The 17,331-nt window shown below is 29.9% G+C and overlaps 1 protein-coding gene across 1 annotated transcript; it reads right to left on the reverse strand.

Moving 5' to 3' along the window:
• Positions 1 to 58: 58 nt before the first annotated feature.
• LOC115885879 (threonylcarbamoyladenosine tRNA methylthiotransferase) lies at positions 59 to 12,497 on the reverse strand. The gene is made up of 11 exons (XM_030904915.1): positions 12,255 to 12,497; positions 12,071 to 12,200; positions 11,797 to 12,014; positions 11,601 to 11,737; positions 9,547 to 9,666; positions 9,323 to 9,487; positions 8,992 to 9,265; positions 8,729 to 8,929; positions 934 to 1,009; positions 646 to 873; positions 59 to 324 (listed from the first exon to the last, which is right to left on the reverse strand). Exons 1-11 carry the CDS (start codon positions 12,275 to 12,277, stop codon positions 259 to 261), a joined length of 1,638 nt encoding a protein of 545 aa, XP_030760775.1. The 5' UTR covers positions 12,278 to 12,497; the 3' UTR covers positions 59 to 258.
• Between the last annotated feature and the right edge of the window lie 4,834 nt (positions 12,498 to 17,331).

Genomic DNA, 17,331 nt, shown 5'->3' on the forward strand with positions numbered 1-17,331 from the left:
AAATCGAGAGTGAAATATTAAATTTTAGTATGGAGGATATGGATAAATTAAGCAAATAAAAACAAAACATATTTAATTAAATACATATTAATTACTTAATAAATATACAAGTAAAACAAATGCAATAAGCAGCATATTGAATCTCGGGTATTTTTTATACAAGATCAATTATCATGAATTATTCAATGTTATAGGTCATGTATCCAAAGTTTACTGCTCACACTGATGTAATGTCAACAAGTTCTTGATAACTTTATGTTAAAAGTATCTAAGGAGAAATTTTATCAAGGCACTCACAATCACCAAAATAATTGGTACCCAAATCTGAAAAGAAAACAGAGATTTCACAAACATTTCTGAAGCAGTTTTGAATTCCAAAAAAAGATACATAAAGTGATAAGAAACATGAAAAAGAATTGTGTGTGCGAAACATGAAAAAGAATTGTGTGTGCACTACACGCGCATAAAAATAAAAAATTTTATAATAGAGGTATTGAAATTTAGAAAACGTCAACATTTGATGTTTCCAGTATTTTACCAAACGGTATCAAACCCATGTTTTTCAGGAACCGCTCTTTACCATAGTATACCGGTCTGGTTCGCCTGGTTTTGCAACGGAATACAGCCTAAATGAAAAATATTTACCTTATTATTAGGTTTATTAATGGTAACCCCAGATACAACGCCTTTGTCCAATGGATGTGCCAGCCCTGGCATTACCAAGTCACTTTGTGGTTGTCCCATCATGGAAAACTTAGAGGCGCTTAATATTTTCACCTTCACGAGTTTTCCCATAAATTTCCCATTCATTGGAATCAAAACTTGCTCATAGAATTTATTGTGACCAACATAATGTTTCTTATCATGTGATATCTTCAAAAATAATTCAAATAATATCAAATCACATAAAATTCAATAAAATAAGTGACATACCTCTGTAACTAAAATTTCTTGTAGTTCGCCCACTTTATGATCATAAGGTGTGTAGGCATAAAACAGTTCTGTAAGCCTAAAAATTAATATATAAAAAAATACACTCAGATGCAAAAAAACGTAAAGCCGGGTCCAGACCAAGCAGGCAAAACAGTAAAAAGATAGAAACATTCATATTTTAAGACAAAGTTGCGACAAATCCAATATTTCTGCGACATTTCTCTCTCATTTTTGTTTTGTTTCCAAACTCGGAGACTTTTGAATATCCCGTCTCGAGTCGGTAAAGTTCAAAGAGTCTCTGTTTTGTCGTGTGTTTTACAACAAGTTGTCGGTGCAGTGTGGATATCGTGCGTTACTAAATGTAGGAAACTAATGGAATCTCACAAATTTAGTACTGTGGAGTGCTGGTACTGCTAATATATGACAATAGTATATGGTGGAGTGTTCCATCTTTATAAAAAAATGTCTGCAAACTAACAGAGCTTTATAGAGCGCATTTATTATTATGGGAGGGTAAAAACAAGGACTACAAAAATTGTTACAATAGAGCTGGTGCATTAGAGGAGATTTGTTTAGCATTAATATATATAAACTTGTTTGATGATGTTACGAAGAAAATAAAAAATATTGATAGCTATATATTATACAAGAAGGAATAAAAACAAAAATATTATTTGGGGTTTCTTTTTGCAACATGGGATGGCGAGTCAAAGACAACACTACTGGCTGTTATACTCTGTTTTTTTTTCTCAGGTAAGATTTCGACAGACGATGACAGAAGCAGATGACGTCCCATACCAATCTATTTATTTTACTAAAAAAGTTTCTAATATTTTTTAAGTTAACTATGGATGGGGTTAAATATAAATCCGCCATTCGTCGTCTTTTGTTGTTTTTAATCAGTTTTATTGGTTTGTTCCAAAAATGACAGATCATATTTCAATTTTATTGGTTTGACGGAACGATGAACGATGAACGAACGCCGATGCGTATGAACTCGCCTTTAGATTTTTGAGGCTTGTCAAAGACTTGCCAAATTATAGGTTATAATTTTGTGTCAACTTATGTCAAATATCTTCGTTTTGGAAGATGATGCATTTTGATTCGTGTTATTACGTGTGTTTTGTGTCTTTTGAAGCCGAGTGGAGGAAAAATCGAGGGAAAATTAACTGTAGACCCAGAGCACAGTTTATAGTTAATACTCGCTGCCCAGGCAGAAAGTCTAATACACCAATAAAGTTACCATCAATAAAGTTTGTATACCATCTCGTATATGCTACAAGGATCGTACTAAACATATAGTACTGGAGTAGAGCTGTAAAATATATATATATATATATATATATATATATATATATATATATATATATATATATATATATATATATATATATATATATATATATATATATATATATATATATATATATATATATATATATATATATATATATATATATATATATATATATATTTAAATCGACGGAGTCAGACCCGGTACGTTTAAGATAGGCCGTCAGACCCGGGGTATATCGGACGAAAAATGTTCGAGCGATGCCGTCAGGCCCTGATGCTGGACCGTTTAATTTGTCCCATTTATATAAAAAATAGAGGTTTATTCGTTTTCGCCAGACCCACGACGTTGCCGCTTTTAATTCTCAAATATTTATATTAGAATTAGACGAACGGACCTTTTGACGCGGTAATTGATCACAGTGCAGAAGTAAAAACGGTGCATTTCTGCTCTAGTGAATATTATTGTACTTATTGTTAGTATTAGATATATTCTGCCTTATAAATGCATCTGTACGAAAGCTTTTTTATCTGAAATTTCTTTAAAAATTAAATTTCTTTGTAATAAGCATAATCAAGTTACAATGCATTATCAATTTCGTTTAGTAAATTTTGTAAGTGTTTACTAAGTGATGATGGAACCCCGTATATTATCTTTATACTTTAAAAGAAAAAAAGTTAAAAGTAAACTGAATATACGTATTACTGTAGTGTGCAGCCACAGTTTAAAGAATACGTGTAGCCGTCAAAATTTTTGTTTCACTGAAATTACTATTTTAGATCTCACTGAACGAAATAATGCAATAAAATTAATTATTGTGAAATAACTGAATTCTATCATATTTATGATCGAAAAAAAACGGCGTCAGCGATGGCTATGAAATGAAAATTGCATTTTATATGTAAAATTATATGGTGAATGTCATCGATCGTCATTTCCAAGCCAACTGAACGCCGCTTTTTTTCGATCATACGGTACCTTTTTGTGTAAACTTTTTCCTGTGGAGAGAAATATCATACAAAACGGCCTTATCGTACAGTCACTCATATATACGATGATCGTAATTACTTTGATGTAATTACTTCGACAATGAAATCATACCACCGAAATAAATCTTTAGGTACTCGTTCAATTCTTTGACCCGTCGATCGATTTAGATGAAAAAAATCTTTAGGCACTTCTATAACGTAATCATAGCACGAAATACATTTTTAGGTACTCGTACAATTCTTTGAAACGACGATAGATTTAGACGAAAAAAAAATTTAGGTACTACTACAATGAAATCATAGTACCGAAATAAATTTTTAGATACTCGTACAATTTTTCGACACGATGATCGATTTAGATGAAAAAAACTTTAGGTACTTCTCTATATGTATAACCATATGCGAAAATGTCAAAAAATTGACATATTATATGTCATTCTATTGAGGGTGCATCCACACTATCCTAAAAATGGCGTATCGGCGTAACAGCGTAACGACCTTGAATAGATTTCCAGTAATTCTATTGGCTGAAAAATTCATCTGTCAGAAATTTTATCTATCAAATTGATCTGTCAAAAATTTCAGTTTTTGATAGAAAATGACACTCTGAATCGAATGACATATCATATGTCAACTTTTGACATTCTCGCTTTAAACAAATTGTTTTTTAAATTTCAATTTGGAGTGCCATGGCTGTATTAAAAACACTAATTTTTAATCAAGGAGCCTTGGAAAAATAGATTTGATAATCTAATGATTTTCGTGTCTTGTCCGGGCCCGTTGTTATAAGATGCCCAAATCGTATTTTTAATCATATCTCAATTTTTCCAAACGGAACAAGGGAGGCTCGTTAGCATATTTAGAAAAAGCAGTTTTTACGAATAATTTGGTACCACACACATGGTATTTCGAGTCAAATTGTCATTATGAACCGCAAGTTACAATTTCAAATAAACCATATGAGAAAATGTCAAAAAATTGACATATTAGGTATGATGTCATTCTATTGAGGGTGCATCCACACTATCCTAAAAACGGCGTATCGGCGTAACGGCGTAACGACCTTGAATAGATTTCCAGTAATTCTATTGGCTGAAAAATTCATCTGTCAGAAATTTTATCTATCAAATTGATCTGTCAAAATTTTCAGCCAATCGAATTACTGGAAATCGATTCAAGGTCGTTACACCGTTACGCCGATACGCCGTTTTTAGGATAGTGTGGATGCACCCTCAATAGAATGACATATAATATGTTAATTTTTTGACATTTTTGCATATGGTTATACATATAGAGAAGTACCTAAAGTTTTTTACTCGTACAATTTTTGACCCTTCGCGTCGGGTCGCGTCGCCTCGATAGATTTAGGTATCCACACTATCCTAAAAACGGCGTAACGGCGTAACGGCGTAACGACCTTGAATAGATTTCCAGTAATTCTATTGGATGAAAAATTCATCTATCAGAAATTTTATCTGTCAAAAATTTCAGCCCATAGAATTACTGGAAATCGATTCAAGGTCGTTACGCCGTTACGCAGATACGCTGTCTTTAGAATAGTGTGGATGCACCCTCAGGGTGTAATTTTGTATCGAATAATGTTAAAACACAAATACGACGAGCGATTTAAACGAAAAATTTTTTAGGTACTACAATAACGAAATCATAGTACTGAAATAAATTTCTAGGTATTTCTACGTACAATTAGGTACTTCTATAACGAAATAATAGCACGAAATAAATTTTTAGATACTTTTACAATGAAATCATAGCATCAAAATAAATTTTTAGATACTCGTACAATTTTTTGACACGGTGATCGATTTAGATGAAAAAAACTTTAGATACTCGTACAATTTTTTGACACGACGATCGATTCTGACGATTGTTTTCAAAGGTAAATTGACGCCGTTTTTTGGAATCATACATATGCCATGTGTATACTTATCTAATAAGTAAAGTGTATTCATTTAGAATATTAAGAGATTCAGACGAAAAAAAATCAAAATAGGTAGTAAGTATTCTTATTAAGATTGTTTCTACAAATTTTATTTAAAAATTGGAACAGAGAACTACCGTAAGATCGAATAAAAACGGCGTCAAAGATGGCTATAAAATGAAGATCGCTGTCATTTTATATGAAAAATTATATGGGAAATGTCATCGTTCGTCATTTCCAAGCCAACTGGACGCCGTTTTTTTTCGATCATACGGTATTATTATTATAGGGCTCTTGGCTTCGGACCGCTTGGACGAGTCCATTATAAAAAAGAGCGAGGGACAGTAGGTAGAAAAAACATATGATTTGATTTGTCACGGAAACGTACAGTTTGTTAATAAAAGTGATTTGTTGAAATTCTTCGAGTTTTATCATAAAGTTTATTTTTCGACACCCGACAAAATAATTGTAACGAATTCCCGTCACAAAATATAAATAATTTAAAGTCTAACCTGGCGAGTTGAGTTTGGATGAAACTGTAAACAAAATGTTTAAAAGTGTAATGTAATCATTTAAATTTAAATAAAATTCCTATAGCAGTAAAGTAGTAAAAAAAGTGTAGGTTTAAAAGCATGAACTTCTGGGAATTCCCTATTTGTATAGAATGGGAACCACCTACTTTTCTGGGAAACCCATACTTTCAAGTTCAATTTATTAGAATTATGATTAAAACAAAGCACTATTCTCATTCATATTGCAATCAATGAATATTAATATTATATTACCATATATTACTCTAACTAAGTTTTCGACTACGAAGTAAATATAGATAGAATGTAGAACATATTATAGAGATGCAACCATAGAACGTGTTTGTTATATTTATATGGTGTTGGTAGATAGCATCCAGCTGTAAACTGAATATACAACGTTATTACTTGTAGCAATCAACATTTTTGTTACACTAAAATTACTATTTTAGATCTTAGTGAACGTAGTAATCAAATAAAATTAATTATTGTACTGATTAGCTACCGTATAATCGAAAAAAAAATCAGCGTCAGCGATGGCTATGAAATGAAGGTTGCTGTCATTTTATACTGGGTGCGTCTCAAAAGTGGTCCACCGCTATAACTTTTTTATTTATTTTTTTTTTGGATAAAAAAACGAGATTTGGTATGTTAGTATATGACATAAATTGGAATTGATTGACGTATTAAATTGTTTTTGGTCACTTCCAGTTTCGCCGGAAACAACTACAACTTTTGATTATTAAATGACACCCCCGGTATGTTTTTACATTATTCAATAGAAAATGACACTCTGAATAGAATAATATATCATAATATGTCAACTTTTGACATTTTTGCTTAAAAAATTTTATTTTAAATTTCTATGTATTATAGAGAGTAGTATCTCAATTTTTTCAAACGGAACAAAGGTGGCTCGATAGCATATTTGGAAAAAGCATTTTTCTACGAATAATTTGGTACCACAATTTGGTACTCGAGTCAAATTGTCATTATGAACCGCATGTTACAAATAAATCATATGTGAAAATGTCAAAAATTGACATATTATGATATGCTATTCTATTCAGAGTGTGATTTTCTATCGAATAATGTAAAAACATACCGGGGGTGTCATTTAAAAATCAAAAGTTGCAGTTATTTCCGGTGAAACAGGAAGTGACCAAAAACAATTGAATACGTCAATCAATCCTAATTTATGTTATCGTTTTAATAACAAAAACATACCAAAACTCGTTTTTTTATCTGACAAAATAAAAAAAGTTGTAGGGGTAAGCAACTTTTGAGACGCACCCGGTATACGACGATCGATTTAAATGAAAATAATTTTTAAATACTTCTACAACGAAGTCATAGTATCGAAATAAATTTCTAGGTAATCGTACAATTTTTTGAATCGATCGATTTAGACGAAAAAATTTTAGGTACTTCTACAGCGAAATCACAGCATCGAAATAAATTTGTAGTTACTCCTACAATTCTTCGACACGACGCGCTGATCGATTTAGATGAAAAAAAATTTAGTTACTTCTACAACGAAATCATAGCATCGAAATAAATTTTTAGGTACTCCTACAATTTTTGACCCGCCGATCGAAATAATTTTGTTTCTATATAATATAATACATATACAAACATATAATATTTATTAGCCGAACGACCGGATTTTTTTTTGTCTGAATTTCTTAATATTCTAATTAAAGTATGAGCATTTTGTTTTCTACCAAATATAACACGGCTATATCTTCGTTTCCCTTTAATAGTTTGCTTTACCGTGTTGCCGGTTCTTGGGTCTGAATACATCGATTCAACGTAAATTGTCTTATACACTTATACTAATGTCGAAGGTGGCGCCGCCCGTGTCAGTACCGGTGTACCCCCAATCGTATATAAAAAACATAAAACCATTTTTTCAGGCCCAGCTGAAATTTGGCGAGGGGAAGTGGGGAAACCGTTCTAGACGATAACCACTGAAATCGTACTCAGACCCGACCGCGGGCCTGAAATGTCGAAATCGGGTCTGAGCCCAATGAAGCAACGTAGTTTTTGGGCTCGTATAAGCGGTTTAATAAATCTATATATATATATATATATATATATATATATATATATATATATATATATATATATATATATATATATATATATATATATATATATATATATATATATATATATATATATATATATATATATATATATATATATATATATATATATATAATATATATATATTGACATCACACGATAGGTAAATAATGGATTTTAGTACTGCAGAAAATAATGTCAAAAGGTACTGGTTTAAAATTAATCAACCTTTAAGATATAAAATTTGGTAAGTGTTATTATTAATAAAATAGTTTGTTTTATTTATTCCTGTGGAATATTACAAATTTTTATTTGTACATAAGTTATATATTGATAAATATAATAATAAATGCAGGAAGTTTCTTGAAGCTTGAAAGTAAAAAATAGTTCATTTTTATATTTTTTTTGCATGTGGTGTTTTGTTTTTGTTTGTTTTGTATTAACACATACCGTTTTTTTTAAATAAAACAACTCGATTACATTTTTTTAGTTTTATAGTTTTTTTTCACAATATTTTGAAGTCACTTATCAGTCAAATTTTAAATATATTAATTTCCTGCTATGCATTCCAGTTGTACCAACTTATTTCTTTGTAAAATAAAATAAACTACTTTGAAATTAAAATGACAGACACATCTATCACTGTCAAGGATCTTGTCGTTGGACAAACTATAGTAATACCGTATGATCGAGAAAAAACGGCGTCCAGTTGGCTGGGAAAGGACGATCGATGACATCTCCTATATAAATTTACATATAAAATGACAGCGATCTTCATTTCATAGCCATCGCTGACGCCGTTTTTATTCGATCATACGGTATATCTTTATATTCTTTCTAGTAGAAAGGCCACATTATTAATAAAATTGATTCGCATATACTGAACTTTAACCAGTTGGACCAGTTGGTTAGTGTCGTAGGGTTTTTTTGCATCTGAGTATGTATAATGTTTTACCTTTTTGTTCGAGCCTTTACTTCTTGAGGGTCCACCCTGGGTAACAAAGCAGCTGGTGTGCCGGGTCTTGGGAAGAACTGATTAATGAATAAACTAGGAAATTTATATTTTTTACACAGAGACATGGTATCTTCAAAGTTTTCTTCAGTCTCTGTAGGAAAACCACATATAATATCTGTAGCTATTGTCATTCCTGGAACCCTAAAGTAAAATAGCACATTTTTTTAAAGAGATAATAATGTAATGTCTTTTTAACTACTAACTTTTCTCTTAGAAAATTTACAACATGTTCGAAATCTTCTCTAGAATATTCCCGCTTCATGTCGGCCAGTACCTGATCACTTCCACTCTGAACTGGAACATGCAAAAAACTATAAACTCTGTTATTCTGCATTATTTTGGCTATTTCTTCTAAATGTTCCAAGATATACGGAGGATTGGTCATTCCTAATCGTAACCTGCACCCCTCTGGAATTACTTCAACTAATTTCCATAACAACTCAGGAAGGGATGTACCTATATCTCTACCATAAGTTCCTAGAGAAAAATATTGTCTAATTATTTTTAAACTAAAAAAAAATTTGGTATACCTACCTGTATCTTCTGAAGTTAACCATATTTCCACTACCCCCTCTTCAAAAGCTTGTTTAGCCCTGGCTACTATTTCTTCTGGTGGATAACTACCTAGTTCACCCCTAGCGTGTTTGGTTTTGCAGTAGGTACATTGATTAAGACAGCCTGTATTGATAGCTATAATTTCTGAAAAATTACAAAACTTGTATAAAGCAAGGAAATAAAATTTAATGATAGTATAGTACCTATTAGAGGATTCCTTCTTACTTTTGGTAAGAGCAAAGATGCTCCACCAATTTTTTTACCATTTTCCTTTTTGGGTCCTAATAATTTAACTGTGTTCCCTTTAAGCGTTTCTTCAACAACTAAAATAGAATTCTAGATAAACAAAACGTAGGTATATAATATTAATAGTCCCCTATATAGTTTACATGCTTAGAGATACAAAAAAATGCTCCTATGTAAAAAAAATAAAAAAATAATACTGAATATTCACCTCATTCGACACGGAGTATTGTAACCTTTGACTGTAGCCAAATGATTAGATATTTTGAAATTGTTAGTAACGGGATCGTTGGCAGACTACAAGCTACAATTTAAAATTACTCTCAAAAGGTACAGAGTCTCCCAAATAAATAAGAAAATATCAAAGTTGTATTTTTTTGAATGAAACGCCCTGTATATTATATTTTTAATTTCTGCGATTAAAATAAAGGCAAATTTGATTAAGGTTTACCACACCTTGATCTTACCGCTTTATATTCACAATTTTGTGAAAATGCAGTAACAATAATAATTTTAATGCTTCATTTCTCTAGGAGTATTTAAGTTTTTAAAACCAAACATTATACAAAAGTTTTCCTATTTACTAAATTTTCTGGTGCAATAATAAAAATTATACACCTTTATACACAGTGTCTAAAAATTTATATTAAACTAGTTGAAGCCTGGCGCATCCGCCACGACATCGGGAAAAAAAACCTTTTTATTTTTTGTTTAATTAAATGAAAAATAAAAAATCCGGCGACGACAGTTTTTAGTAGAGCCAATTAGCTATCTTTTAGTAAAAAAAGCAACTTTCTAGAGCAAGTCGTGACTTCAGTAGAGACGACACAGATAAACATTAGTATTTTATATACATATATAGATAATTACTAGCAATTTAAAGAGCAATAACTTGTTCAATTTAAATAGAACACCCTGTATATTTTACGTGAATCAGATGCATAATTTAATTGTCTATCAAACTGTATTATACTATTTCTTACCAACTTATTTTTATTCAACTTTTCGTAGAAAATGCATTTTCTTATAATTTAGACCTTTCATCAATATACCCATGGAATATTGGAATATTGACATTTTAGATTTTTTTTAAAGCTACAAATTTACAAAATGTACAGGTGCTAAAAACGATAATATTGCTATCCTATTTGTTTACAAAAAGAAAACTATTTAAATCATTGTAAAAGAGTATACCAATAAAATATACTACCATAATTTCTGCCTAAATATTAATTAATTACATACTTAATTATTTAAGTTAATAAATTATTCTAATTAAATGTGAAAAATAAAAGAAATGTGAAAAATAAGCGAAATGTATGGACAGTATTATAAGCATCTGTATGTTTTGAAAATTTGTTACATCTTTAAAAATAATCTAAAATGTCAATATTCCATGGATATAAATTATAAGAAAATGCATTTTTTACAAAAAATTGAAGAGATAGGTAAAAAATGGTATAATATAATTTGATAAACAATTAAATTGTGCATCTGATTCTCTTAAAATTACAGGGTGTTCCATTTAAATTAATCAAGTTATTGCTATTTAAAACTAGTAATTATATAATATATATTTTAGACACTCTGTATAAGGTAGTATTATTTTTATTATTGCAGCACATAATTTAGTAAACAGAAAAACTTCAGTACAATATTTAGTTTTAAAAACTTAAATACGCTTAGAGAAATGAAGCATTAAAATTGTTACATAAGTATTTCAAAAACGTTAAGATTGAAGTATGGCAAACCTGTTCCAACTGTGTGTAGCAAAGTGTTAGCAAACTGTGTTCCATTTAAAAAAATACAACTTTAATATTTTTTATTTATTTGGGACACTCCTTATCTTTTGACAGTAATTTTAAATTGTAGCTTTAGTAGTCCATCAACAATCCCATCACTCATAAATAAAATCAAAATCAAACCAAATCAAATCATTTGGCTACAGTATTCAGTGTTAAATGAGGTGAATAACCCTGTATATTTTCATGTTTCAAATATTTTGTTTATGTACCTTCAACAACCCTGTCAATTTGCTGAACTCCAATTATACTATATCCTTGAACAAAAGACGACTTGGGAGCACCCTGTGGAACACAACCAGCTAAAACTACATGTTTACCAAGCTTTTTAGCCGATTCAATTTCATTCCTATGTAGAAAACAAAATAATAAACAATTTTGAAGTGTTTCAGTTTAAAAACAATTTACCTAAAATGATCTTCAGCTGGGTTTTTAACAGTACAACTGTTTAATAACCATAAGTCAGCATCAGTTTTATTATCGGTAAGTTTATACCCGTAAGCACTCAACTGACCAGCCATATACTCTGAATCTGAGCTGTTATGGGCACAGCCCCAGGTTTTTACATAAATGTTTTGGACTCCTGGAATATTGTCACCTAATGGAACAGGTATGTTTTCTTCATTCTAAAGGAAATGTGAAAATGAATTGTATAATAGAATATAAAGAAATATTTAAGTACGTTTTTCTTTCTGGCTTTTACTTTCACATGCTTCTTTGAATTATATCTCTCCTTAGGAGTTATATCCTGCGAGGAAATCAAATCTTCAATATCTTCGATAATTTCTTTGCAAGGAGGTTCCAAACTGGATCTAGAAAAAGTGATGTATTATATTAAATTCACAAACTAAAAGTATAGCAATTACCCTGAATTTTGTACAAATTCCATAATTATAAATTATTTCTATGTATGTCTAGAAACGTATTTGAAAAATCCTTTTTATACTGCAAAAGCAAACATTTTTATTTTTTTCTACTTTCTAACCACACTTTCAAAGAAATTTAAAATGTGATTTACTAAACGCCTTAAATATAGGCAACATAAAATACACATATATCGAATAAAAATAATTTGAAAATTTTTATCTACTTATTTTAAAAATTCTAATCAATAAGAATTAAAGAAAAATACAAAACAGGGTAAAGGCAAAGAGGAGATTATTTTATGTCATTATTTTGTGTCGTCCAGGTGTCGTCCATTATCAACTCTATATCCATAGATAAAAGAAAATAATCTACCAGAATCTACTATTATCTGTATCCAGAGTCTTTATCTTTGATTTTTCCCTGTTTTAATGCACATTTCCAAAAAAAAATGATCTAAAATGTAAAGAAAAATATCAATAAATAATATATCAGAGAAACCAAGGAGTTTAAGAGATACAAGATAAGTTAACGAAATGCTTACCTCTTTTTTGTAAGTCCATCGCTTCACAACTGCCTCCCATCTTCAAATTCTTGCAAGAAGGAACATCCAACATAGTTTTAACCTGAAATATTAAATAAACATTAAATTTTAGAAGAGTTTAAAAATATACTCATATAAAATATTACGAAAAGGTAACAATAAGAGGTTAAAAAATAATATAAAGTAACAATTGTTGTTCTCACCGTAGCGCGAGTAGCTATTTCAAAAACAAAAATAATTTGGCAGCTGCTACTAATATCTTAAAATTTTATCATCTACTCCTATCTCATGCCCATATATTTACTTCCTTTTTCCATTTTTCAAGTTTTTTTTGACTTTATGGTGAAGGATGATATAATTGGATTCAGATTTCCGATAAATATCCCCTAAAAGTTTGATACAAAAAAGAAAAAAGTAAGTATTGATATAATGACTATAAAAATACAAATATAATTATAAACTAGAATTTTGTTTTATAATAATAAATATTATGGTTTACCAAAATAACTCACAAATTTGCCACATATCTACCACCATGTTGCCACATATGTTTTTTTTTTCATAAAATTTCTTACGTAGACATCCAATATATTTTATTTGTACAGGGTGGTCGAAATTGGTCTGTTTTAACAGAGAAACCCTATTTCCTGACTAGATAGAGCAAAACCGACATAGATGTCGTGAGCTCGATTTCTGAGACACGTTCAATGGCGTAAACCGCCTGTTGATATTTTCACGGCCAACTGAGATACAGGGTATTTTTGAATTTTATACCATTTTGAATATTGCTCATAACTTTTTTATTTTGCGGTATAATAAAATTCTGTAAAAACGTTCTTAAGGCACAATCCAGTGGCGTAGTCAGTTTTTTTCGATGCTTGCTCTTTTTGTCACAAATAATGAAAAATATAACTTTTTAAATGGAAATCATAGTTGGCTATGAACTTTAAAAAATGCTGGCGTTTAACCCTTTCCAACGATATAAAGTTATGTGTATTTATTTCTAAAAATGAGAGAATATTAGGTTTTTCATCTTTGGGTCGAAGCGGGCCTTGAGTTTGTGTTGACCTATAGTTGCCTTATTATTTTTTATCACAATTTAATATTCTATATTAGCTATTATTTATCTGCATAATTAAAGACTTTTGGAAAGGTAAATTAACATTCTATATTAGTATTAGCCTATATAAACAAGGGTATTAGTAATTACATTTGAGATCGATACAATAAACAAAGAACAAGACTAAAAAAACGTATTTTTTGTGTGGTGAATATAGTTTTTGCGCACAGAGTTACAACGATTTATTAGGCGATCTGTGTAATAAGTCCAAAAGCTTGCTTAGTAATCTTCTGTAATTCTTCTCTCGTCCCAATGGTTCTTCCCTTATACAGGGTTGTTCACCACATACGACACGGAGTATTGTAGCTAAACGACTAGATTTTTACAAATTGTAAGTTTTGGGTTCGTTGAAGGACTATTAGAGCTACAATTTAAAAATATTTTTACAAGATACAGAGTGTCCCAAATAAATAAAAAATATCAAAGTTGTATATTTTTAAATGGAGCACCCTATATATTATTACATTTTTAGTTTCTACGATTAAAATAAAGGTAAATTTGATTAAGGTGTATTACTCTTAAACCTTACCGTTTTTGAAATATTTTCAATTTTGTGAAATTGCAGTATAAATTTTAAGGCTTCATTTCTCCGAGGGTATCAAAGTTTTTAATACTAAATATTTACTGAAGTTTATTTATTGATCAGTTATTGTATTGCAATAATAAAAATTTTACTACCTTATACAGAGTGTCTAAAAATTTATTTTAAATAATTACTAGCTTTAAACGGCAATAACTTGTTTAATTTAAATGGAACACCCTGTATATTTTATGAGAATCAGATGCACCATTTAATTGTCTATCAAATTGTATTATACCATTTTTGACCTATCTCTTCAAGTTTCCGTCCACTCATTTATCAATATACCCATGGAATACTGACATTTTTGATTATTTTTAAAGATGTACCAAATTTTTAAAGAGTACAGATACTAATATTGTCGATATAGTTCGTTTATTTCATTAAAAAATAAATAAAAAAACTGTTTAAATATTTGTTAAAGAGGACCAGTTAATATGATTCCAGTATTCAAACTACATTAATTGACTGTTTGCGTTGATAAATAATAATTGCTCCAAATACTAAAAAACTGAATTATGTATGTGTATTAGACAGTGTGATAAAAAGTAACACCTTAAAAATGATATTTAATTTTTTGACAAATGCTTATTTATAACAACAGATACGTTCATTTTCATAACTTATTATAATATTGATTTCTAATTCAAATCCACATTTATTTAGAATAATTTATTAACGAACACAATTAAGTATGTAGTTAATTAGTATTTGGGCGGAAATACTGGTGGTATATTTAATTAATGGTATACTCTTTTATAAAGATTTAAATAGTTTTCTTTTTGCATACAAATGGGCTAGTAATATTATCGTTTTACTAAAAACGATATTATTTTTAGTAATAATAATATTATCGTTTTACTAAAAACGATAATATTACTAGCCCGTACATTTTGTACATTTGTTTTAAAAACAATCTAAAATGTCAATATTCCATGGGTATATTGATAAATGAGGTCTAAATTATAAGAAAATGCATTTTCTACGAAAACTTGAAGGAATAGGTAAGAAGTGGTACGATACAATTTGATAGACAATTAAATCGTGCATCTGCTTCTCATAAAATATACAGGGTGTTCTATTTAAATTAAATAAGTTATTGCCGTTTAAAGCTAGTAATTATTTAAAATAAATTTTTAGACACTCTGTATAAGGTACTATAATTTTTATTATTGCAACACAATAACTGATCAATAAATAAACTTCAGTAAATATTTAGTATTAAAAACCTTGATATCCTCGGAGAAATGAAGCCTTAAAATTTATACTGCAATTTCGCAAAATTGAAAATATTTCAAAAACGGTAAGGTTTAAGTGTAATAAACCTTAATCAAATTTACCTTTATTTTAATCGTAGAAACTAAAAATGCAATAATATACAGGGTGTTCCATTTATAAAAATACAACTTTGATATTTTTTTATTTATTTGGGACACTCTGTATCTTGTAAAAATAAATTTAAATTGTAGCTCTAACAGTTCTTCAACGAACCCAAATCTTACAATTTGTAAAAATCTAATCGTTTAGCTACAATACTCCGTGTCGTATGTGGTGAACAACCCTGTATATGGATATAATTCTAAAGGTTTAAGAAAAATAAAAAAAAATAAACTCTTAAGGTCTTATAATTTCACCCATAAAAAAGTTGAAAGGAGTTAAATTACAGAACCTAGCAGGCCTAGATATGGGGGCCAAGATAGGGGCCCTTTGTTCCAATCCAATTCTTTCTAAATTCTCCATTTAATAGTGCAGTTGTAACCCTGGCGTTTTAATTGTAAATGTTAATACTAAGATAGAATGTTGATTTACCTTTTCAAAAGTCTTTAATTATGCAGATAAATAATAATATAGAATATTAAATTGTGACAAAAAATAATAAGGCAACTATAATAGGTCAACACAAAATCAAGGCCCGCTTCGACACAAAGATAAAAAACCTAATATTTCTCTCATTTTTAGAAATAAATACACATAACTTTATATCATTGGAAAGGGTTAAACGCCGGCATTTTTTTAAGTTCATAGCCAACTATGATTTCCATTTAAAAAAATATATTTTTCATTATTTCTGACAAAAAAAGCAAGTATAGAAAAAAACTGACTACGCCACTGGATTGCGCTTAAAAAAGTGCCTTAAAAACGTTTTTACAGAATCTTATTATTCCGCGAAATACAAAAGTTATGGACAAGTTTCCAAATGGTAAAGAATTAAAAAAGACCCCGTATCTCAGTCAGCAGTGAAAATATCAACAGGCGATTTACGCCATTAGACGTATCCCAGAAACGAGCCCATGACATCTATGTCGGTTTTGCTCTATCTAGTCAGGAAATAGGTTTTCTCTGTTAAAACAGACCAATTTCGACCACCCTGTACACTTCGGTTTTGATGCAGATTATTTTATCTAAAAAATAAAAAAAAATATTTAAAAATCTAGAAAATGATGAAGCTGTAAGAGGATACTTTCTTACCTGTAGTAATCATCAACAGATTGTTCAACAAACACTATGGTGTAGCCTCCCCCACATATTTACATAATCTCTTTGTAGTTGGGCCCATTGTTGTCGTTGGCTATGCGAGCTCAAGTTATCCCTGCTAATTTCCTAATGTAATGGTCTTCTAGGTCTCTTAATTCCTTGTGGGTACCATGCTGTAATTTTTCTCGCCCATCTGTTGTCTGTCCTTCTTGCCAGGTATCCTACCTATTGCCACTGAAGAGATTTTACTTTTGAGGGTCTTTTGTCGTATCCACTCTGTATGATTTCTGGTGGTAGAGATCCCAAGCTCTGTATTAGTTGTCCCAAATATATTTAATCTTCTACTATTTCTAGTGTTGT

This window comes from Sitophilus oryzae, unplaced genomic scaffold, assembly GCF_002938485.1.
Source record: "Sitophilus oryzae breed Bouriz unplaced genomic scaffold, Soryzae_2.0 scaffold_465_pilon_pilon, whole genome shotgun sequence".
NCBI lineage: Eukaryota > Metazoa > Arthropoda > Insecta > Coleoptera > Curculionidae > Sitophilus > Sitophilus oryzae.

Coding starts and splice junctions, on each gene's coding strand:
- LOC115885879 (XM_030904915.1), bottom strand. CDS start 12,277: ATGGAATTTGTACAAAATTCAGG. Junction 12,201..12,254: donor GAATTTGTACAAAATTCAGG/GTAATTGCTATA, acceptor CACTTTTTCTAG/ATCCAGTTTGGAACCTCCTT. Junction 9,488..9,546: donor AAGAAGGAATCCTCTAATAG/GTACTATACTAT, acceptor GTAATTTTTCAG/AAATTATAGCTATCAATACA.